Below are 25,671 nucleotides of genomic sequence, written 5' to 3'. Positions count from 1 at the left end.
ATTTTAAAGTAATTAAAATTTTTAATGGACACTGATTTTCAGGTTTTCCTGTTATAAAACTAAATCATATTCATAACAAACAAAAACTCTCTGGGATGACAAACTGCATGCCAGCATCTCTGGAATACTTCCCACAGATAAATGTGAGCTTCCCTCCTCCAATGTCCCCACAGGAGGCTGGTGCTGGGCAACATCACCAACAGCTGTGATAGTTAGGGCAGAAGAACCACACAGCCATTGTGCTGGTGTCCTGTGTTCACCTTAGATGCACTGCATGTTTTCCCCATGCTCTAATTTTGGTTGAAAAACAATTCTATTTTTACATTTGTGGAGAACTTTCTAGCCTCGGAAGGAGTTTGCCTCAAACCGCAAGCACCTGTCTGGTGGCTGGGGGCTATGGCTGAACCTGAGCAGTCCCCAGGCATCAGTCCATATTATGCATAGTAGAGCTGAAGGGTGTTACCTGCCTTTTTAAAAATACCTACTATAAATTTGTTTGCCATCTATCCATGAATTATACATTTCTGAAGCATAGATATATAAAAACACATAGCAAAGAGGTATTCTTGAAAAATCTAAGAGGACAGAAACAGGGTGTCTAACCTGGGTTCCAAACACCTACATTCAGAGTCCCTGACCCCAAGAAGCCTGTGTGTGGTCCTGAGACAAGTATGCGCTGGATGGTGTCAGCCAACAGATTTTCTTAACTTATGAACTTAGTATTCATGTCCTAATGATGCAGAGCAAACCAAAATGATCATCCAAGGTGGGGAAATAAAAGCTTTTTTATGAACTTAATTAAACAACCCATTTATTTGTGGAATTGACTGACTGACCTACAGCTTAGCATTAGATACTCTGACGTTAGTGGAAAGACCAGTTCTACAAATATGGTCACATGTGTTGTCCCAACAAAGGACAAGTTTGATGTCTTAATTCAAAATGCCCCCAAGTACAACTCTGAAAAAATCTTTAGTCATGTAATCAACATCAGGGTAAAAATCATGTGTTAATACAAAGGTTCAGGAACAAAGATTTTGTTCTTCATGGCTGTTTCAGATCCAAGAGATGAGGCCAATTTCATTTGCATATTAAATGTCAAGTGCTGCACACCATCATAATCAGTGACCAGGATTCTCTTTATTTTGAATTTTTTTAAAACTGTAAGTTTATGCACATTTAGCAGCAGCATAAATTAAAAAATGGACTGCTTTTATTTCTTAAAAGTATTAATGGGCTGGGGTTGTGGCTCAGGGGTAGAACACTTGCCTGGCACATGTGAAGCATGTTAAAAAAAACTCCCAGAGCCAGGTGAGACTGACAGAAATAAGAATTGTTACTACTTGCATCAAGGGCCTTTGACCTGTTCTACTTCTTTGAGCTTAACTTGTGATGGTAACTAGAGACACATTTTAGATAGCCCTGTTTGTATTAGAAACACATGGACAAAGACTTCCAGCCTCCACCAGGGAAAATCTCCCAGAGCTTGGCAAGCAGCTTGTAAAACAGACAGTCCCACAGAATCCTACTCCATGGCCTGAGAGGTGCAAATGACATACGAAGTAGGAAAATATTAAGTGACAAAAGAAAGTAATCCAGTTTTGCTTATAATACACACACACTCATACCCCAAAAGGAATATCAGTAGTTATCACCATGTGGTAGAAATGTGGCTGATTTTTACTTTCTTCTTTTTTACTTCGTCTTCTTTGTTCTTTTGGGTTATCTGAAATAATTTCACTTTTGCTATAAAGGATAACATTTATATTCCTATTTGGTAGCCTCAGCATCAAAATATCATATATAGAAAGTGCCAAGAAGGAAGGAGGCACCTGTTCAAGCCCAGGCACAAGGATGTCAAGCTACAAGCACTCTTGTCCTCACTCAGGCTGAAAGGACACCCCTTGCACCCACAAAAGCATCACTTCTAACACCTTCAGATTGAGTTAACAATCTCCATGTTACCTGGATTCGGTTCAGCTCTACAACAGGACCATGTTGACGATCTCGCACCATAGTTGCTTGCACCACCTTTCGGAATGCAGCCTCCTAACACATGGCAAACAGACAGAATTTAAAATAGGAAACAGCATCACCCAGAGAGAAAGCAAATCATATCTGCTTAAAATCTTCTGTTCCAGCAAGTCAGACTTCCTTAAGAATAGTATACTGCCAACTTCTTTCTTGGATTGTGAGGGAACAGCTTGGCATTGCTGCACACAGGGTTACACAGCAGGCAAGCAAGGCCAACAGCTGGGCAAACAGGAAGAGCCCTCAGGAAGAGTTGGGCACAGAGCAGAGGGCAGGAACCTGGCAAGCTCCTGCCCTGACTCAGGTAAGGCCAAAGCTTCCCTGACAAACAGCAAGACCAGTAGCAGCAGCCTGATGTTAAACCACTAACTATGCCACAAAGCAGTGATGAGTCAAGGACCCCCATGAATTTAGCCAGGCCTGGGGTGGGGCATAGGGAGACAGAACAGGAAGTGAAGTATGCTGTGAGTATGCACTGAAGGAAACCTGAGTGCCTAGGGCAAACACTGACAGGACAGCTCATGCAGCACAGTGGGCTTGAGTCTCACAAAGGAGGAAGGCAAGCTGGCCATGTCCATATAGGCAGGGTGCAGGAAGAGAGCACAGTCGTGCCAAAAAAAGGAAGGAAGGGGACTTTAGGGACAGTCAAATAGACAAGATCATTCAGGTGGGGGGTCCTGGCCCTCTTTGCCATGTGGAAGACAGTGTCATCGTACACAGTGAGGGGCACTGTAGGAGCACAGGGGGCCCCGAGCAGATCCTGAGCCTGAGAACTCCAATCCCTAAAGGTAGAAGGTGGGGTCATAAGCGGGCCCAGGAGGCAATCAGACATAGGAAGAGATCCAAAGAGGTGTTGGGGAAGCATCCCCCTCCACCTGCTCTCCTGTGTGTCCCAAACACACCCGGGGCAGTTCTTCCTGCTGGGAGTATTCCCCTGCTTTGAATCACCCACTGTCACCCATTCCTTCTGTACCACCATCTTTGCTGCCTTGAATGGGAGAAAGTAAGACCTCCTACCTCTCCACAGTCTATGACAACACCACCTCAAACCTTTCCAGGTTAGGCCACTCACATGTTCCCTCCCACTGCTACTGCCTCAGCATAGGAGCCTGGGTGCCATTGCCTGTGCTGTTCCCACTCACTCTGACCTCAGCTGGGAACCTGCTGCAGGACATTCACTCTAGGGGACACTTACTATCCCATGTGGGGATGTCCTGTCTTTCACTTTTCTTCCCTCCTATGAGGAAGGGCTTTCTCCTATTAACTTTGAGGGTTAAAACAAAGTAAAGGGGAAAGTAATCATCTTTGCTACTTTTTATTGCTAAAAAATGGTTGAAATTCAAGTTTCATATCAATTTTACCTGCCACAAATTTCTTCCTGCTCCCATCAACAGACAGAAGATCTTATCCTTCATCACAACCCTTACCACTCAGCACCTTCAGGTACACATGAAAGTACAGTGCATGCACCCATCTTGTTCAGCAGAAATTGTTCTGGCCAAGTGGAAACAAAGCCAACCCTAAACAAATAATCTGTTTGGAGAAGAACTCCAAAACAACTGAATTTTATTATACTTCAGAATAGATCATGCCCTTTGATAAAAAAAAAATATATATATATATATATATATATAAAAATCACAGAATCACAGACTCTTCAGGATTAGAGGGATGCTCAACTCACCTATGCTTACACAACAATTCCCTAACTATATAATAAAGAGCCCCTTCTAGATATCTCATCAAGTTGCTTGTCAGAAACTTGACAACTTCCAGAATGGGGACCCTTTAACCTCTGAATCAGGCATTCCATTTCTTCTTTCTTTTTCTTTTTTTTTTTTTTTTTTTTGGTACTAGGGATTGAACCCAGAGGCTCTTAACCACTGAGCCACATCCCTATCCCTTTTTATTTTTTAAATTTTGAGACAGGGTCTCGCTAAGTTGCTGAGACTGGCTTTGAACTTGCAATCCTCCTACCTCAGTTGGTTTAAAAGTGTGTGCTTGGGCATTCCATTTCTAGGAATCTCTAATCATTAAAAATGTCAAGGGATCAAAACCTGCCTGGAGACTTTCAGATACCCTCATTCCTGATTTTACTCTTTCCTATTCAATGACCATTCAGCAAAGAATCTCTACCTTACAGATTCCAGCACAAAGTGGCTATCTAAGCTATCTGATCTTCTATGCGCCCTCTGCTGGATGTCCCTAAGAGAAGAGATTACCTCATTATTTCTGTTTCCTGTGTCAATGGGGATAGGAAGCCTCAAGGCCCAACAGGAAGAATCAACACACCAACAAAGGATCAGTTGTATGAACCCGACACTCCCATCCAGAGAGTAAGGGGGAGGAAGAGATTCCAAGGGGAAAATACAACTATACTATTTTGAGTACACACTTCAAATGAAATGAATCTGGTTTCTCAATGATACATTCTAATGTAATGTAACCCAAAACACAGATTGGCGTATAGTGGACACTTAGGGAACACTTGTTGAATGAGCTGAATTCTATAGTCAACATTCCCAGCTTAGGGAATTTTGTTGAGTTAAATTTATTGAAGATATCAGTATCACTTATGCCACAGATTTCTACAAAAGTACCTTTCCCTGGGATATTAGGATCCCTCGTAGTGTGTCAAACCCAACAGAAGGCCCAAGTCCAGTTTCGTCAAGTGAGCCCTCCAGGTCAAACATGGGGATGCAGGGGCAGAAGAGCTCTGAGATGTGATGCAGCAGCAGCAGTCGATTTCTCAGGGCAATTATGGGAATCTCCTGCAAATGATTGTATTCCATGGGGACCTAAAAACATTGAGACTGTGTTAAGTCAACTTAGATGTCAAAGACACAGAAAAGCCACAGTTTATAAAAGAATTCTGAAAATCCACCCCCTTCTAAAAAAAAGAAGCACTGTGATTTGAGTTTAGTTTGCAAAACCTCACTGTGTTACTTCTGGAACAATATACTATATTTACTAAGAAACATGTGAGACATGTACTATCAGAATCATTTCACATACTTTATAAAATAAAGAAGGCAACATGTTGATGGGTTTTAAAATCACTAATTTGCAACATTATGAATTATCTCTGTAAATATGTGGTTCTGCAAGTATGAAGCATGTGTGGCTGCACATGCATGATCCAATATATGGGTGGTAACTGTCACAACATGATCACCTCCTTACCCACCTACCCAAGCAGCACTGACCTGTGCAGGGAGCTTGCCAGCACTGGCAGGCTTGCTGGTCGACCAGGCAAGTGTGTGCGCTGAGCCGCAGGCCACGCGGTTGACCTTCTTACCCTGAAGGGCAGCTACCAACCGAGGTCTCTGAATGGCATTTGTTGTTCCATCTCCTAGTTGTCCCTCATCATTGTCACCCCATGTATAAACTTCACCTAAATGAAGTGAATTTACAGTAAGAAGTTGGATGCCATGACCAGTGAATGTACAACTGCCAATGTCTTCCCATCACATTGTCAGCTTTCGCTGCCCTTCATTTCACTGTTGATGGTCACCTCTCTGAATATCAACTTCACATGTAACCTAGATATGAACACACTCTAGTCATGCATCCCAAGAGGCAAGTATACTTCCTGAGACTCTCCATAGTCTCTGATGTCAACATGTGTTTTCTGAGGCATACAAGACTGTGGTCTTAAAAGATCCAATATCGTGGGTTCATTAGTTCACAAAAGTAGTATGTGTGGCTGCACATGCATGATCCAATATATGGATGGTAACTCTGTACTGAACAATAACTGTAGCAGTTCTCAATCTGAACAAATTACATTAAACAGATGGTAATAACCCTGATAACTCAAAGTGCTCTTCCATGTAAAATGGAATAGGGAGGGCTGGGATTATGGCTCAGTGGGGAAGCACTTGCCCAGCATGTGTGAGGCACTAGGTTTGATCCTCAAATAAAATAAAAACAAATAAATAAAATAAAGGTATTGTGTTCATCTACAACTAAAAAAACATTTTTTAAAAAAATAAGAGAGGGGAAAGTCAGTTTTTAGGAGAACAAAAATCCATATGTTAAAAGATCCTGGACAGAAGAGTCATCATCATGCATGAGAATCATTATTCTTTTCACTTTACCATGTTGGACCCCAATCATGAACACTACCATAAAAATATTCTAAGGATAAGATCCCTGGTGACCTGGACAGAAATGAGGTTTATGTTCTGAGGAGCCTTGTCAAATCCACAAAGCCTCTTCGGGTTGTCATGCAGCTGAAGGCAGCACTCTATAAGGAGTGGTGCCTATGCCGTTGACAGCAGTGTGCTTGTGTGCTGCCCCTTCCCACTCTCAATAGTTCAGTCTAAAGCCACTTGGTGGGTGTCCAAGCCAGACAGGTGAGGAGAATGTTCCTCACAGTCACAAAGAACAGGTGTAAGGGTTATCGAGTTTGAAGGTGAGGAGGCTTCCACACAAGGGAGTAGCCAGGTGGAGGTCAGCTTGATGTATTTACATGTGGAGATGCCCAGAATGAGGTGAAGGGACACAAAAAGGAGTAACCAAACCATTATATTTGGGATAATGGAACTAGATTTATTACCAAAAGAGGAAGAAATACAAATGTGAAAAGAGAAACTAGAAAAAACCTGATGGTCCTGAAAAGGATCTGAGGGTACTAGGGTAAATTCATGGTTTTCAACATACATGTATAAATACAGAAATAAACACAAAATAATTTACACACACAATAACAATAAGCACACTTATCACCTGGATCTTCTCAATACTTTCTTTCTCCTCTAAAGATACCAGGGCTCCTTGGGGGAAATGGCCAACTCTAGCTGTGGGTCAGATAGCGTACAGGATGAGGCTAGACTATCATGCTACGCCAGAGGAAGAGTATACTCAAAGATAGGGACAAGTTGGATAGAGATAAAGCCAGTCAAATAAGGCACAATTTGAACACCATATAATTATAATAGCTTATATACATCCTGGTGAATAAATCAGGAAACTGAGTCTTACAGGGATATAAATAAATGAGTAAACTAAAAGTTGGATGAAAAAAGGAATATATAAATAGATTCAGAATACTCTGCCCAAATATCTAATAACTACAAAAGATGTTCGTGATGGAAAGTCTGGCAGACACTATTAACTTAAGCAACTGGTTGAAATTAGTATCACTGGTGACAGCACAAAGAGAAACTGTAAGTCACCTGAAAGGATGAATTAAGAAGATGAAAAACACACAACTTGAAGCTACTGAAGAAAAATCGTATAAGCCCAAATTGATAACAAGCTACAAATTAGCCTTCCAAAGTGTAAAGGTTCAAAAAGCTGGGAATGGAACCACCATTTGACCCAGCTATTCCCCTTCTCGGTCTATTCCCTAAAGACCTAAAAGGAGCATACTACAGGGACACTGCTACATCGATGTTCATAGCAGCACAATTCACAATAGCAAGACTGTGGAACCAACCTAGATGCCCTTCAATAGAGGAATGGATAAAAAAAAATGTGGCATTTATACACAATAGAGTATTACTCTGCATTAAAAAATGACAAAATCATAGAATTTGCAGGGAAATGGATGGCATTAGAGCAGATTATGCTAAGTGAAGCTAGCCAATCCCTAAAAAACAAATGCCAAATGTCTTCTTTGATATAAGGAGAGTAACTAAGAACAGAGCATGAGAAGAAGATTAACATTAAACAGGGATGAGAGGTGGGAGGGAAAGGGAGAGAGAAGGGAAATTGCATGGAAATGGAAGGAGACCCTCAGGGTTTTACAAAATTACATACAAGAGGAAGTGAGGGGAAAGGGAAAAAAACAAGGGGGAGAAATGAATTACAGTAGATAGGGTAGAGAGAGAAGAGGGGAGGGGAGGGGAAGGGAGGGGGGATAGTAGAGGATAGGAAAGGCAGCAGAATACAACAGACACTAGTATGGCAATATGTAAATCAATGGATGTGTAACTGATGTGATTCTGCAATCTGTATACGGGGTAAAAATGGGAGTTCATAACCCACTTGAATCAGTGTGAAATATGATATATCAAGAACTATGTAATGTTTTGAACAACCAACAATAAAAATTAAAAAAAAAAAAAAAAAAAAAAGCTCAGCAAGACTGAGGAAGCATTAGAGTACGATGCCAGGGACAACTGAGGAAGTGTCACAGAAGACAGATGATATGAAGGTGACAGCGCACTATAACACATGATGTATCATGAACAGGAATAAGTACCAGGTGGAATAAGGACAAGGATGGATATTCTGGCTGGACAGCCATGTTGAGATCATGTGACACGATGTCCCTAACTGTTGGAAATACACACTCAATGTTCAGGGTGGAGGCACCTGGACAGCAACTAATTCACATGATTCAGGATACAGAAGTTCTTGGTAAGGTGCTTCTAACTATTCTCTATTATTTGTCTCAAAATTTTAAATAATTAAAATTAATCAAACAATAGTGTTTTAGTTCTTCATCAAGAACTACGATGCCATTCTATCACAAACCATAAAATTTGCTTATTCATATATAAAACTCTTCCACCAATGAAATGATTACTTGGTACATGTTTATGTAATTCACCAAAGGCTTTAAAATGGAGCACAAATTTGGAGAATGGCTGTCTTTTGAAAGCTGAAGTTTTCCATTGCTGCTGTGGCAAATCACATACCTTTCTGGCTTAAACAACACATACTTAACAGCTTTTACTCCTACAGATCAGAAGTCCGATATGGGTCTCATGTATGGAGGCCCTCAGGGAGTTCCTTTGTTCCTCAGGTTGTTGGCAGAATTCAGTTCAAAGGACTGAGGTCCAGATTCTTTGTTGGTTTTCACTGAAAGATGGCCCAGCCTCCAGAAGCCACCCCATTTTCTGGCCCCTTCCTCTGTCTTGATAGCCAACAACAGCAGGACATGAGCATCACATGCTTTGAAAACTTCTGCACCTCTCTAGTCACATCTCAACCAACTCTTCAGCCTCCTTTTCTGATTTGAAGGTGCCAGGTATTTACTTTGGGCCCACCCATGAACCCAGAATAATTTCCATATTGCAAAGTTGGCTGATTTGTGACCTTAATTCTATCTGGAAAGTCCCTTTTACCATTGTATCAGATTCCCAAGACCACCCCATGTTCTGTGATACACTAGGAGGACTCACAAGACTCAGCATGAAGTTGCACTCAGCTATCACTTATTACAGTGAAAGGATACGGTAAAATCAGGCAAAAGAAAAAGACACCTAGGGGAAAGGCCAGGGAAAATCTGGCACAAGCTGCCAGAGTCGTCTCCCAGTGAACTCACATAAGAGAAGTTTAATTCTCACAGTAAAAAGGTATGAAGACAAGTGTGAAATGCTATCTACCAGGGAAGCTCATCAGAGACTCAACACTGAGGGTTTTCACTGGGGCTGATCACACAGCTACCCTTCTGCCTGGCACATACCAAGCTCCAGATTTCAGAAGACAGTAGGGTTCAGTACAGACCACATTGCTTATATGCAAACAATTCAGGCCCAGTGAGCCATACACACTATCTAGAGAATAGGGAGCTCTCCTGAGATCCAAGTTCCTAGCTGGGAACCATCCCAGGCCAGCTTGGTTAGCTCTTGCCTGTTCAGACTCATAACATAAAATATTCAAAGATGCAACACCAGGGGCTAATAGACACTCAGGACACAGCATAATTCTCTGGCACCACTCCTCCCTTTTCCAGCACATGTTGTTCCTATGCTGCTCTCTCAGATTTATAGGCCTCAGTTCTGAAGCATTGGGCCTCAAACCTACCATCCTCTGTGCAGCACACACAGTGCAGAGAGCCAGTGGCAATGGCAATGACTTTCTTCCCCTGCAGCCCTTGGACCTGCCGAGGTCTTCGAACATGGTCATCAGATCCATGGCCCAGCCTGTGATAATCTCCTTTGCCCCTGCATACAAAGGAAGCACAGAATTTACTAAGAAAAAGTTATCTCATTTACCACCTGCCATCCTTCTGGTGCAAGCTCTGTATTCCAGGTTGCAAAAAAAAAAAAAAAAAGCCTGCCATAGAAGTTACATTCTACGGTATGAAGAGATATAATTAACACAGCTTTAATTAAAAGTCTGATCTATTTTGATTAGAATCAACAGAATCTTGCATACCAAGTATAAACAGCTCCAGATTTGGTAAGGGCGACAGAAAACTGGGATCCACATTCTACTTTAATCACTCCAAGGCCAGTAAGAGAATCAATCTAGAAAGGAAAAAGGTCCAATTAGACACCTTCCATCAATGGCCCTACAGCAGTTGTTGCAACCACACTGAGACTGAACTAAGTCTAAGAAGAACTCTGAATATCCACTTCTGTGTAGAATATTTAACACAACTTAAAATCATACTCCACTTACTCAAAGTACTGCCAGGAAGTGAGCAGAAGCATCTGAGTGGCTGCACACATGCCAACACAGAGCAAAATGGGACCCAATGCATGTCACCAAAAAGGAAGATATTTCAATTGGCATGGAGGCACCACTCCTCAGCAACCCCTGTGTATCTACTTACCTCCCTCCAACACTCTCTCAAAACCTGAGGTTCAGAGAGCAAGAAACAGTCAGCAAGACAGATGACCAAGAGCAAATGGGACCTGCCCATCTGTCTGGGTCCATTTATTAACATGCTCTTGGTCATGCAGTCCTGCCTGAATGGGGCCCCAATTCACCACATCCATCAAGGAAGGGTCTCAGTGGAGCCCATTTACCTGTTATCACTTCTCCTTACCCAGCAAACTCCTTACCCCCTGCTCCTTATTGCCTCTATGAGTGTTCTCATACTTACATTCCCATATTTAATTTTAAATAAAATTTATTATCTTAACTAGTCTTCCCCTGCCTCCCTCCCTGACACATTGGCATTAGTGATCTCCTCCTCTAGCCCTTCTAATCCTTGATGGTGTAAAATCTGTGTATAAAACCTTCTTTAATCAGGAAAGTCCACAAAAGACCTTTTTTTCCCATTGTGGAAACCTTTGTAACCTATAATGTGACTAAAATATCCATTCACCTATACTGGACAAAGTGCTAGTGATGATGGAAAGGGAGGCCACCCTGAGCCCTTATAGGTACTAAGCATATCATTGTAACTAAGGGAGTGAATTTTAATTTTTATTTAATTTAAACTGATTTAAACAGTCAAATGTAACCAACAGCTACTATATTGGGCAGCACAACTCTGGAAAGAAAAGTTACACAGTTGCCCCCCACCAACACAGCTCAGGGGTGCCTGGTGCATACCATCTGGCCAGAGCTCCAGGGCAACTGCATATAATATGGTTCTATTTCACACCTGCATTCTCCAAGCCCAGCAAGAGAGGACACTGGGCACAGAGAGGTTCCAGTTTCTTTTCACAGCACTCATGCACAGCAGCTCTACTACACCGCAGTGCTCGGGCACTGCAGGCTGCAGAGTGGTAAGTACATGATCTAAACACATCGACTCATTTAACCTCTACCAAACACCCATTCACAATGGCAAGTCAGACTGGCAAAGTTAAGAAAATGCCTCAGCTTATGTGGAGCAATGCAAGGGACCTAAGCCCAGGCCTATAGACTCGGGCGCCAGACAGCCTCCTCATGGGGCTTCTCTCAGAGTACCTGCCCTTAAGTTCTAGTGCATCCCACAGTGTGTGACATGGTATCTGCCTACCACTGGAAACTGAAGTGATTGGGAACAATATGTTACTCTATTCCTCCAACAGGCCTATGTAGTAAATAAAACCAGAGGCTCTGTAAAATCTGGATTACATCAATTCCCCAAATAGGCAAAAAAATCACTTAAAATACCTTATGCCTTTGGGCCCTTCACTCACATTTTACTTGATTACCAAATATTTTTTGCAAAGAAGGTAAAGTTGAGGTTAAAATGCCCTTGAGAAGCCCACAGAGGAGGATAGCAATGGTGAATCTGAGGCTATTCAAACAGGAAATACCTTCATGGGAACTTTGCAGCCATCACTGCCTCCTCTGCCAAGCTTGCCATAGTCCCCATCCCCCCAGGACCAGACAGTATCATCGTCAGTGAGGCAGAGGGTCTGGGCATCACCGCTGCCACAGGCAATGTCCACCACACGGTGGCCCTGCAGTGCCTCCACCTTCAGGGGAAAAAAAAAAAACCTTCGGTTAGCTGGCAATACACAATGAAGGTTTATCAAAGGAAAAGCTTTACAATGCTGCCATTCTTTTTTGCATGAATGCTTATTTTAAGCCTTTATAATTTTAATAATCCTATGAGATAAAACAGAAAACACCTTCCTTTATGTGAACTATACTAATCTAAACTGTAGGAAGCAGGTCTCAGGGTCCTGATGAGCCAATCCTGCTCCACCATGAAAACTATTCATTCATCCCTTTGTATCACTACAGAGACAGTGGGCCTTCTAGAAGCCAAAGCATTTTGCTAGATGCCAAGTAATATTTATCTTTACAGTTGACTCTAAAACAACATGGAGTTTAGAGGTGCAATGCCCCAACAGTTAAAAATCCACATGTAACTTTTTACTCCCCAAAAGCTTAACTACTAATACCCTGCTACTGACTGGAAGTCTTACTGTAACACAGTCATTTAATATATATTTTGTATATTAATGTATTATAAATGGCAGAAAATACACAAAAACTAAACGATATCACTTTTTACTATGATATGAATTACAAGAAGAGATAAGCAGGACTAGGAATGTAGTTCTATGGTAGATCATGTGTCTAGCATGCATTGAGGACCTGAGTTCAATCCCCAGCACTACAAATAAAAAATAAATAAAATAGAAATGAACTGATCACATGGAGATGAACAGTGTCATGTGGCATTTTAAACAGATACCTACAATATTGGAGATGAACAGTGTCATGTGGCATTTAAACAGATACCTACAATATTGGAGCTTACGATATTAGCAAGAATAGGTGGTCATGTCATTATCATAATAATACAATGTACTATAGTTAATTTTAAAGTTATGTTTAATATTGCACCTTGTGTTCATTTATATTTCTTTCAACCTCCAATGGTGCCATGCATTATCTATAAGTATTTGTATGCATAAGTTAGGATAAATTTAAACTTTTTTTTTTGCAGTGCTGGGGACGGACTTAAGGGCTTTGCTATCACTGAGCTACACTCCCAGCCCTAAATTTTACCTTTTTATAATAGATTTGTAGTATATGTTTTATGGTAGTAAATAATAAAATAGACTGTTATCTTCATATACTTTGTGCATTCATTACACACTCATTCCTTAACTTTTTTTTATATATTTCTAAGCTACCCAGTTTGTCTGAGTTTTTTCAAATTCTCAAAAAACTCCAAAAAATAATTCTGAAAATAAATGGACCCAGACAGTTCAAACCACTGTTGTTCAAAATCAACTGTATAAGAATATTTCAAATACCACTCTGTTTAAATGGCCCATGATATGAATACAAAACCAAGATTTTTTTATTTCCATCACAAAGAAAACCTAGTTATAAATAGTGAGCCTATGATCGCCGACACTAAAATGAAAAGAAAATAGAATGGGAAATATTTCTGACATTTTAAAACTATAATGACAATGGCAAACTACCCCCATCCACCGATGGCAAACTGCTGCATCTCACTTCAACATTATAGCACAAGCAGCCACTGGGCTTAGGTCTGGGCTTTTGAAGGTGGCACCTTCTCACCAGCTTTGGCTTTAACTGATCCTCACTGTCGCTGTGCCCCAGGCGGCCATACCGGCCTTTGCCCCATGTGTAGAGGTCTCCGGCTGCCGTGACACAGGCACTATGGGCTCCACCAGCAGCGACATCAACCACTTCAATTCCTCTCAAAGACTCAATGACACGAGGGCGGTCACATGGACTGCAAGAAAAGACATCAAATATAACAAATGAACTTCTACACTTAAATATTTTAAAGTTTATTAAATACTATGTAATTTTTTTGTTTTCTGCTCATTTAGTCAATGTGCAACTCTCAAAAAAAGTTACTATTAAATCAAGAAGAATCATTCAGATCTGAACTCAAAATTGCATACTGTCCTACCTAGCTCCCTTAGGACACCTGAATGCCAGAGAATATAACTTTCACAGTTCTAAATCAGGGGTTGGGAACCTACTGCCCACACTGGGCTAAGTCTGTTCCATGGCCTATTTTTAAAATGCATATGAGCTGAGAATAAGTTTTATATTTTTAAAATGCCACTTTAAAAAATCATATGCAAAGCCTAAAATATTTACTATCCAGGCCTTTACTTGAAATAGTTTGCCCACCCTGCTATATCAACAATTCATTTAAGGAATTTTAAAGTATGACTATCACCAGCCTGTAAGGTGACAATCAGGGCTACCATGTTTTCTTATTAAGTTCTGAAAGCTCTTTATATATTTTGGCTATCAGACCTCAGTCAGATTAAATGACTATAAATACCTTTTCCCAGCATGTGGCAGATCGTTTTAGTCTCTTCATAATGTTTTTAAAAGAACAGTTCATAATTTTTACAAAGTTCAATTTATCATGTTTTCAGATTTATATTTTACCTTGATGACTAATTCATTTTCTTCAACAAATCATGTCTTCGAGTTCTATCTGAAAAAATCTTTGATCTAAGATCACAAAAAGCTTCCTTTCATGATTCACTCTGAATTAATGTTTGGATATAGTACAGTATAACTTTAAGTTCATTTCTCACTATAAGGTAATCCAGTTATTCAAAACAATTGTGGAAAAAACAATTTTTCTTCAGTGAATTGCTTTTGCACTTTTATAAGTGGTACAGCAGAAACTGAGAAGTATCATTTTTCCTCATACTCACCTCATCCTCATTCTTCTCCTCTACTGTATTTCTTTCTTCTTTATACTAACACTATATTGCCTTGGTTATCTCAGCTTTAAAACAAGGGTTGAAATCAGACAATACAAGTCTTCTAACTTTATTCCTCATTTTCAAAGTTGTTTTGACTCTTCTAGTCCTTTCCTACTTTCATATAAATTTTGAAGGTACTGAATATTAATTTGCACATGATTTTAGGTCTTCACATATGTAATCCCAGAGACTCAGGAGGCTGAGGTGGGAGGATCACAAGGCTGAGGCCAGCCTCAGCAATTTAGCAAAGCCCTAACCAACTTAGTGAGACCCTGTCCCAATATAAAAAGATATTAAAAAATGGGCCAGGATGATGTGGCTCAGTACCCTCTGGGTTCAATTCCCAGTTTAAAAAAAAAAAAAATTTAAAAAATTTTTTAAATGTTAATAAAAATATCTAAACCTTAAAAAAAAAAAACAATCTTTACCAGTATTTTATAGTTTTCTGTCTGTAGGTAATCCACATTTTTTTGGTCAGATTTATCCCTGAATATTTTGATTTTGAAAGAATAGCATTGTAGATGGTGTTCGTTTTTTTTATTAATTTCATTTTCTGATTACACTAATATGTGTATAGATGATGGCTTATTTATGCATATTCTATCTTGTAACAATGTCAACATCACTTATTACTTCTGCTAGCTTTTTCCTAGACACATCAGATTCTCTGCATAAATAATGCTATCTGCAAACAAATACAGCTTTAATTCTCTCCCCAGTCTGAATGCCTTTTGTTTCTTCACATTGCTGAACTGCCTTTGCTAAATCTGCAGCAAATGATGGAAAGAAGTGGTGACAGCAGACATCCTTGTCCGATCCTGAGGGGGCAGCGTTACAGTCTGTCATCACTAAGTACCATGCAGGTTTAACACAGACGCCTTTCATCAGGTTAAGGAAAAGGACATTTTAGTCCTAGATTGCTGGAAGTTTTTACTAGAAATGGATGTTAGAATTTGCCAAATGCTCTCCCCTCCTTCATCTACTGAGATTATCACATGGTTTTCTTCTTTATTATATAGACTGTTCCAAAGTTAAACCAACTTGCAATTTCTGGCATAAATTCAACATGGTCACATTGTATTATATTTTTTTTGAATTTGATTTCCTAAAACATAAATTTCTACATCTACGTTCATGAGGGATATTGGTCTATATCTTCCTAATAATGTTTGGATCTGGTTTGGATAAAAGCTACTGGAAAGAATTCCTTCCTTTTCAATTTTCTGAAAATGTTTTAAGAAGAAATGGAATTATCCATGTTAGAGGTTAAAAATCACCAGTGATTTGTGCTGGAGACTTGTCTACAGCAAATTCATTTTCTGGGGAATATGTGCCTTTTGAGGAATCTGTTCAACTCTTCTAAAAAAGCCAAGAATGTGGAATAAAGTTGTTCCTTGTATTGATGATCTTTTAAATCTTTTAACATCTGCACACTTAGGGTGGTGATCAAAACTCCTTCATTCCTGCTGGGCGTAGTGGCATACACCTGTAATCCCAGTGGCTCTGGTAACTTGAGGCAGGAGGATCACGAGTTTAAAGCCAGCCTCAGCAAGGGTGAGGTGCTAATAACTCGGTGAGACCCTGTCTCTGAATAAAATACAAAATAGGGCTGAGGATGTGACTTGGTGGTTGAATGCCCCTGAGTTCATTTCCCTGGTACCAAAAAAAAAAAAACAAAAAACAAAAAAAACCTTTAATGTTCCTATAATTGATAATTTCTTTTTTATGAGTCAAAATAGAGGTTTTATTGATTATATTTACCTCAAAGAACCAGTTTTTGTTTCTCATGATTTTCCCCATTTTGTGTGTGTGTGGGGGGGTGTCATGAGTTTCTGTTCTGATTTTCTTAATCCCTCTCTTCTGCTTACTTTAGCCTGTATCTGTCCTTCTTACTGTAGTATCTACATGTAGATGCTATAGTCATTGTTTTAAGAGCACTTTTCACTTTTAAAATATGTATTTCATGCTAAAAGTTTCCTTTTAAGTACTGCTTTTTCTAGATCTCATACACTTTGATATGCTGTTTTAACTTCCACTCTGCTCAAAATTACTTCTAATTTATTTTCTGATTCATTCTTTGACCCATCAGTTATTTAGAAATGTTTTATTTACTTTCTAAATATTGGGGAAATTTTTCTAGAGAGGTGTTTGTTGATAATTTCTAATGTAATTCCTTGTGGACAGAGAATATACTTTGTGTATCTTGAATCCTTTGGATGCATAAGATTTGTTTTATGGTCCAAATCATAGTCTATAATGGTAAGTATGTGTGCACATGAAAAGAATGTAGTTCTGCCTAGTACAGTGTTCTAAAAATGTGAGTTAGGTCAAGTTAGTTGACAATGATTCAAATATTCTATCCTTACTGATTTTTTTATTTGCTTATTTTACCAATTATAAAAAGGGAGCATTAAAAATCTCTGACTGCAATTGTGGGTTTGTCTATATTTCCTTGGGGTTCTAGTATTTTTTTTTTAATTTTATTTATTTGACATGTCTATTATTAGGTATATGGAATTAATATTTGTTTATGTCCTCTTGATAAACTACTTCATCATTAAGTAATTACTCTTTTAATCCCTACCAATATTATTTGCTGTAAAATCTACTTTGCATGATATAAATACAGGCATTCCAGTTTCTTTTCATTAGTTTTAGCAAGATATATTTTCCCATCCTTTTAATTTTAGTCTATTTATATATCTATATTTAAGGTGGGATCACTGTAAGGAGCATTTGTTTGATCTTGCTTGTATTTCCATTTTGATCATCTCTGACTTCTAATTAAGGTACTCAGACAATTTCATTTGATGTGATTATCAATATTTTTGAGTTTAGGTCCACATCTTGCTATTTGTTTTCTATTTGTCCCATCTGTTCTTTGTTGAATTTTCCCTCTTTTTCTGCCTTTTTTTAATTATGTTTTATGATTTCACAAAACTCCATTGTTTCTTCCAAATACCCACCAATTGTGAATGTATTAGGCCATTTAAAGTTGTTCCATTGTTTTTGCTTTAGTGTTTGTTCTGTTCATTTGAATATTCTTTTTTTTTTTTTTTCCTGTTTCACCCTGGACAGTTTCTACTTTTGAGTTTACTGACCTTTTCTTCTACAATTTCTAATCTGCCATTAATTCCATTCAATGTACTTTATATCTCTGACATTACATTTTTCATCCTTAGGCGTTTGATTTGGGCATTTACATATCTTTCAGGCTCTACCTAACACATTCAAGTTTCTTTACCTTCTTGACGATATGGCATTTGGTTAAAATAATTGCTTTAATAAAGTTCTTATGGAGCAATTCTATCACTATGTCGTGTCTAGATCCATTTTAACTGAATGGTTTATCTCCTCATATGAATTGTATTTATATTCCTGCTCTTTTATATGCATGGTAGTTTTTGAGTAGATACAGGACATTATGAAGTTTACCATGGTTAAGGATTTGTTTTTAATTCATAAAAACAAATTATATGTTAAATTGTTTACAGATGGTTTAATCATCTCAGGTCTTACTTTTAAGTTTTGGTGATGAGATAATAGCTACAAGTAGTACATGATTAATTTTCCCCCTACTATTTATTTGACCAACATCATTTTAAATATTTTAATCAATGCCCTTTGAATTATGAGGTTTCTGGGAGTTCTATCCTCTGCCTCATGGGAGAACTCTGGGAACTCTTTCTTCTAATCCTTTTCGGATGGTTGTTCCTTGGCCTCATACACATGTGATTGCTGTATTCAGCTCTGCAGGTCCCTGGAGTTCTCTCTTTGTACAGTTCTCTCCTTCCTGGTACTCTGCATCTCACATGTCTTAGCTTCCCTGGACTTCAGTTCTGCCTCTTCCACACTAAGGATGTCTTCAAGCTAGTGCCTGGACTTGTCCTCCTTCCTGTGCCACATCCTGCAAACCTTTTATAGACAATTCACTGAGGAAATTTTTAGAACTGGCCTTGTTTGTTTCCCATTTTCAGGAAACACTGTGCTTTGTCAATTTCCAATGTCTTTAGGGTGATTGTTTTGTACATTTTTACAGCATTTTAGTAATTTCTAGGATAAGGAAGACTGATGTTATTCCAATTTGGCTAGCAGCCACCATTAATTTGTAAAAATGAATGAGCTTGGTTCTTCTGTTTAAAAACCACTGTCATTTGCATGTCCTTCCCCCTCAAATTCCTGCCATTTCCTCTGTATTTACAGTTTTAGTATCCTGTAATACATAAAATGCCAAATGTGATTCAATGAATGACTTGGAGAAGAAGGACAAAAAGAGGCTTTGTAATTATAAATCAAAAATTTAGAACTGATTTGTTTTTCTCCCAATAAAGTAGTGTTATAGGTAAGCCCACAGGTTGGCACGTGAACCTACCTATTTCTGCCAAATGAGTCACTATTTAATTTGAACAGATTGTTGTAAATGTTGTTTTGAAAAACAAAGTGCCAATATACTGTGCCAGCATTGAAACAAAGGAAAACAAATCATTGAAAATGATGTTTTCACATAATACCTTCTGTTGCCATGCCCCAACTTCCCATCTTCTGCCTCACCCCAAGAGTAAACTTCTCCTTCTGAAGAGAGGGCAAGGCAGTGTTTTCCTCCTGAGTTCACAGCCACCTTCTTAATAAACACATGCTGAATGGACTCCAGCAATGTTGGGGTAGACACTGACTCTGTCCCTCCAATTCCTAGTCTGCCACCAGCACCATAGCCAGTGGCATACAGCTAAGGAAACAAAAAGTAATAGCAACATTAGATTTTCACCTAAATATCCCTAGATTTAAAGATTAACAAACCTAATCAGAGCTCTAGCCATTGTTACCACAGAATAATAAATATTAAAAAAAATTTTTTTAGTTGTGGATTGACAAAATAACTTTATTTTACTAACTTATTTTTATGTGGTGCTGAGAATAGAACCCAATGCCTCACACATGATAAGCAAGCGCTCTACCACCAAGCCACAACCTCAGCTTCCAGAGTACTAAAATTAAAAAAATAAAATAAAAAAAAATCACAGGGGTTGGGGCTGTAGCTCAGTGGTAGAGCACTTGTCTCACATGTGTGAGGCACTGGGTTCGGTCCTCAGTACCACATAAAAATAAAGAAATAAAATAAAGGTATTTAAAACAAACAAACAAAAAAACCCAGAATGTCTAAGAACTTTCTACATTCTCTATCAAAATTCTAATAATGAAAGAAAACTTGACTATTAAAATCACAAATTCTCAAAAAATATATTTTGAAAATAAGGGCTTCTCCACGGAAACTTTTCCATTTTTATAGAGACCATTAGTATAACAAAAAAAGGTTTAATTATCTACTATATGCTAATCTCTGAAAAATAAACCCATCCCACAGAAAAATTATAAATATATTTTAATATATCATCAAGACAGCATATAAATCACACAAGAAAAACACCATTTTCACTCTACATAAATAATAATTGTTTTGGGACACAAAACATCTTTATCATTAATTAGGGGAAAAGAAAGATCAGATTGACATTTCCAAATGCATGTAGGCATTTACATGGTGTTTCATTCTGTTTTAGTCATTTTTCAAATGTGTTGCTACACTGATACAACAGTAAGGAAACTGTTATCTCAGGTAGATAAATGCACCCTCAAGCCAGCTGCCAGCTTCTCCAGAGAAGGTTTTGAAGATCTTGAGTGCACAGGATGTGTCGGGGTGCTGTATGGGAGATTCCCTGTTGATCCTAATCATGCAAGAGCACAGGCACATTCTCCACGTGTAAAATCAATTACACATCAACCTCAAAGGAGACTGTAGATTCCTTAGACTCCACAGGGCTGCTCCCTCAGTGTGACCATCAATGAGAAATAACAAGAGAACAACAAAGAAAGTTGCCTTTCTTAACATAAAATGAAAGGTGAATAATCTGCCCTGAGAATTTATACCCACAAAAACCAGTCCTCAAGTTGATTTTTCGTTCTAAATTTACGCCTATGGACTAAAATCCTCTAGTAAAAATTTTAAAATAGGTTAAGTTGGTAATGTCCCAAGTTTATAAACTCTTTGGATGCATTATTACAAACTATACCTCAAAAAATTTCTATACAAAATTTTCCAAGGAAAACGATAAGCTCATAGTTTTAAAGAATTTGCATCATATAAAAAAGGAAAGAAGGTGCCAAAATTAAGAGCCAGCAGAAGAACAATAGTTTAATATTATATTTAAAGAGATAAAATCTTCAGGGCTGGGATTATGGCTCAGTGGTAGAGCACTTGCCTAGCAAGTATGAGGCACTGTGTCAATTCTCAGCCCTGATATAAGTAAGTAAACAAAATAAAGATCCATGGACAATTTAAAAAAGAGATGGGGGGGAGGAATCTTCAAAAATATGCTCAAGAACTAAGAGGATAAAAAATAACCCAAAGCAGAACTTCTAGAAACTACATATTAAACAGCAAATTACACAGATGGGAAAAAGAAATTAGAGAACTAGAAGATCAAGTTAAAGAAATTATCCAGCATATGACAAAGAAAGAAAAAAAGGAGAGGAAATATGAAAGAAGCATCAAAAGATATAAAGGAAACACCTTCTAACCCTAACAGCAATCACTTCCAGATACAGACCACACAGAGAATATAGGAGAAGCAATATAATAACTGAAAATTTACCAGAATTCTTGAAAATTTCCCTTCCCTGCTTCAATTCCTCATACCTCCTAACCCCCTCTACCTGCACCTTACCCTCCTCCCCCGCCTCAAAAAAAAAACACTGCTCACAAAACAAAAAAGAATGGGAGAAAAGAAAGAGAAATTGATATCTAAACATATCACAGTAGAACTATACATTACCAAAAAAAGATCTTAAATTAAGCCACAGAAAAAAAATTATTACCTTAATTTGTGTAAAAGTTACCCTGACTGTTGACATCCTATTAGTACAATGAAAGTCAAAACACAGAAGAATAAAACTTTAATGTGCTAACAAAATTATTAACCGAAAAGTTTATACTCCAGACAGGAGTTGACAAATTATGGCCCACAGGCCATCTTCTGTTTTTGTAAAAATCTTATCTTGGAAAACAGGAGGGGGAAAAAGTTCAAACACACAAACAAAAACAAAGAATTAACCACCAACAACAAAAACTCACTAAAGGAAACTGAAAAAGATACTCATAAAGTAGATGAAAAGCAATTATAAGGTCTGAGGGATAAGAATGATGTGAGCAAAGACCTGGGTCATCATAAAAAAGCATGACCTACATAAAACAACAATAACAATATCTAGGGGAGAGGGTAATTAGAACCAAAACAGAGCATAACAATGGATCAGTTCTTATCCTGTTTTGAATGAAGAAAGAAATACCATTTAACTTTGGATTATAAATAACCCAAAAACATCATATACAACCACAAGAAGGGGAAGTTATACTCCATGTATGTATAATATGTCAAAATATAGTCTACTATCAAGTGTAACTAAATAGAACAAATAAAAAATTTAAAAAATTAAGAATAAAATAAATAACCAGGAAACAACTAAAAGACAAATAATTTTCCAGAAAACAAATAAGAAAGGAATATACTTCAACCTTTTTCTGAAGCTACTCCTACCCTATTTCCTGTGGCAGCAGTTCCCAATGGTCCCTGCTTCCAGACATGCATGCCCTCTATGTTCTCCTTGAATGTGGGCTGAACCTAGACAGTTCTGAGCGGAATCAGGCAAGAATGATGAAGCATCACTTCTGTGATTTGTTTAACTGAATTGAAACTTCCATCTTGCTACTAGTCTTTTTCTTGCTGGTGCTCACTCCTACATTCTCCCTTGTTTATGCTGATGAAGCTGGCTTTTATAGCGCGTGGCAAAGACCTGAGTGAGAGTGGCTCTCCCAACAGTTCATGAAGGATTGAGGCCTCAGCCCAACAGTCCACAAGAAACTGAATCCTTCCTTGTACAACCTTAAGATGACTACAGCCTGGTCAGAGATTCTGGGCCAAGGGAACCAAGCTATGCCACCTCCAGAGTCTTAGCCCAGAAAAACTGTGAGATGATGACTGTGGGTTTTTGTTTGTTGGTTGTTTAAGTTAAACAGACACCTGATATAATACCAAAGCCAGACAAGGAGTGTGTAAGACAGGAAAAGTAGTCCCACCCAGTAACATGAACCTCCCAAGAATCTTGAACAAAATACTCACAAACACAAACTGAAAAAGTATAAAAAAAAAATTCTGATCAAATTGGGTTTATACAGAGAACCCCCAAGTTTAACATGAGAAAACTCAATCCAATTCACTATATTAATTCACTGAAGAAAACATCTACAAAAGAGAATTTTTTTTACATGCAGAAAGAATGTTTGACACAAATCAATATCCATTCATGAACAGAGACTTCCTTAATCTGACGAATAACGTGTGAATTATCCCATCACACTGCTTCAAGAACATGCCCAACATTACACTCCAATTCCCAACCAGAAGGACTAGCTCCCTTTTTTCCACCCAAGAGGAAAAAATATAAACAAAAGAGACATAAACTAGAAAATAACAACATTCATTTATGGAGTATGGCTTTCTATAATACCAAAAAAAAAAAAAAAATCTTGAGATACAGTAGAAAGAAAAGAATAAGGTCACTAGATATAAAATCGATATGTTAATTTCACCATTTCTACATATCAACTACAACAGGATTTAAATTTTTTAAAAGATAACAATTGCAATAGTAAACAAGAAAATACATCAAATAAATGACATGCAAATAAAATTATATTTTTGTATATATGATATAGTTCAAAATTTAAAGATTAAAAAGTTATAGAATACATCTAAAGATTATATTTAGAATACAACTACTTTTAGCAATTGTTTTATAGCAATACTATAGATATTGAGATAGTATTTCAATATAGAGCTTTACATATACAAGATTTAAATAATACACCTACACATAATTGTCTCAGACTTAATGACAGTATGACACAAAAAAGGCATCTTCACCTTTCCATCAGCTGTCACTGCAAAAAGTGTCTGTTCTCCTCCAATTAATTGTACCGGTCTGAGAGTGGCAAGAGCTTCACATGGAGTAGGTACTTTAACTTTTGCACCTTCAATGCCCCCAAGCTGCCCCCTATGATTATGTCCCCATCCATAAATAGTTCCACTGCCACCAGCAGAAAGAGTCCAGTCATCTGGCCGCCTGCAACAAACATTAAAAGAACATTTGAGCCGGATGCAGTGGTGCATGCCTGTAATCCCAGCAGCTCTGGAGGCTGAGGCAGGAGGATCACGAGTTCAAAATCAGCCTCAGCAAAAACAAGGCACTAAGCAACTCAGTGAGACCCTGTCTCTAAATAAAATATAAAATAGGGCTGTGGATGTGGCTAAGTTGTTGAGTTACCCTGAGTTCAATCCCCAGTAACAAAAGAAAAAAAAATTTTTTTGACATAAGAAAGAATTGCAGTTAAAACTCTTTCACTCATAACATTACTTGTTTTGGATATAATAACCTGTTCATCCACTGTACAAGTTGTTCATCTTGCTCTCTTTTAAAAATGTCGTGGCTCTCATGGAGAATGTCCATATTTTCACTATCTGCCATTAACTCACGAATTTTCTTAGCCACCTAGACAATATTATAATGAGAGTATGAATTAAACACTTATCCAAAGAATAAAACAAATAAATATTAAGAAGACAAGAGGAATTGCTTCCCAGAAATATGAGGAAATGCCAATGTTAACACTGTGATTTTCTACTTAATAAGTAAAATCAATATGATTACATCAAGTCTAAACTACTAAATACCATATCTAGGCAGTAACATTACATATTTAAGTTTACTAAAAATAACTTTTAACTAAAATTCACAGTTCACTTACTCATATTCACCTTTTCTTTATGACATTTCTTGTCAAGAGAAATTTTTGTGTGTGTGTATTTTCACACTACAGCTAAATTTTTTTAAAAAATGTTTTGCATTACAAAAGTGATTCCAAAATAATGTGCAATACCTCATCAAGAAATAAACGAGGCAATGGTGTTCTTTTGTCCAGGGCCACAGCAACACGGGAGGCCATACAGTACCTTCGGAACCAAGCCCATTTGTGTGTCTCAGCACAGCAAGGGAGAGTGTCTAGTTCCAGGTCACAAGCAAGAGCTACCAGGACCTAGAGCCACCAAAAATTAGACAAAAACAAAAAATACAAGGATGCTTAAAAATATAGCTAGCATTCTAGTTTACTATCACAATGTACCAGTAAGAAGATTGTCACCAACCACCTCCCAAGGTTTCTGAAGACTTTTGAGGAGCTCCTTATTACTTCAACAGTGATATAATTATTCCTAATGTTCTTGGAAAAGCACTTTATACACAGGGACCTCATATCCAACAACTGCTTCAATATCCCTGGTACATTAACAAGAGAACCCATGTATCTCAAAGCATGATATATTTAGACAATGGGTTAAGGCATAAAGGCTTAGAACACATAATTATTTCTTGAGATTTTTTTCATATTCAACTTCAGCCCTCAAAGAGGCCTGTAACACAGAGCACTGTACTCTACCATCACTATAAAAATAAATAACTATCACCTTAAAGAATGGGCTGTGAAGCAGCTGTTTTCCACCTCTCACAATAGGATCTTCATATTCAAACTGCCTTTGTAAAGCTTCTGGAAGGCCTTTCACCAAAGCAGCAAGGGCACTGCCTGTAAAACTCTTAAAAATAATAAAATGAGATTCTGTTGCAGGAATCCAAAACACAGGAGAGAGATCAGTTTGTTTTCTTCATGTCAAAGGTTTCATTT

At 38.1% G+C, this 25,671-nt stretch overlaps 1 protein-coding gene across 4 annotated transcripts in view; it reads right to left on the bottom strand.

The window, feature by feature from the left end:
- The window catches only part of Herc2 (HECT and RLD domain containing E3 ubiquitin protein ligase 2), a 188,495-nt gene that overhangs the window by 7,476 nt on the left and 155,348 nt on the right, over positions 1–25,671 (bottom strand). For 3 of the 4 annotated variants that reach the window (XM_076851266.2, XM_076851268.2, XM_076851267.2), the window contains exons 75-86: positions 25,457–25,582; positions 24,874–25,029; positions 24,370–24,485; positions 23,861–24,059; positions 19,394–19,608; positions 13,702–13,879; positions 11,970–12,131; positions 10,147–10,238; positions 9,793–9,932; positions 5,238–5,425; positions 4,632–4,829; positions 1,966–2,049 (exon numbers count right to left, since the gene is read on the bottom strand). In XM_076851266.2, the coding sequence (XP_076707381.2) occupies positions 1,966–2,049; positions 4,632–4,829; positions 5,238–5,425; positions 9,793–9,932; positions 10,147–10,238; positions 11,970–12,131; positions 13,702–13,879; positions 19,394–19,608; positions 23,861–24,059; positions 24,370–24,485; positions 24,874–25,029; positions 25,457–25,582 (1,854 nt within the window). Of the gene's footprint in view, positions 1–1,965; positions 2,050–4,631; positions 4,830–5,237; positions 5,426–9,792; positions 9,933–10,146; positions 10,239–11,969; positions 12,132–13,693; positions 13,880–19,393; positions 19,609–23,860; positions 24,060–24,369; positions 24,486–24,873; positions 25,030–25,456; positions 25,583–25,671 lie in introns of those variants that run through there. The other variant, XM_076851269.2, reaches the window with a different exon arrangement.

Source organism: Callospermophilus lateralis, chromosome 3 (genome assembly GCF_048772815.1).
Source record: "Callospermophilus lateralis isolate mCalLat2 chromosome 3, mCalLat2.hap1, whole genome shotgun sequence".
NCBI classification, from domain to species: domain Eukaryota; kingdom Metazoa; phylum Chordata; class Mammalia; order Rodentia; family Sciuridae; genus Callospermophilus; species Callospermophilus lateralis.
This window is presented reverse-complemented; position numbering and strand designations above follow the sequence as displayed.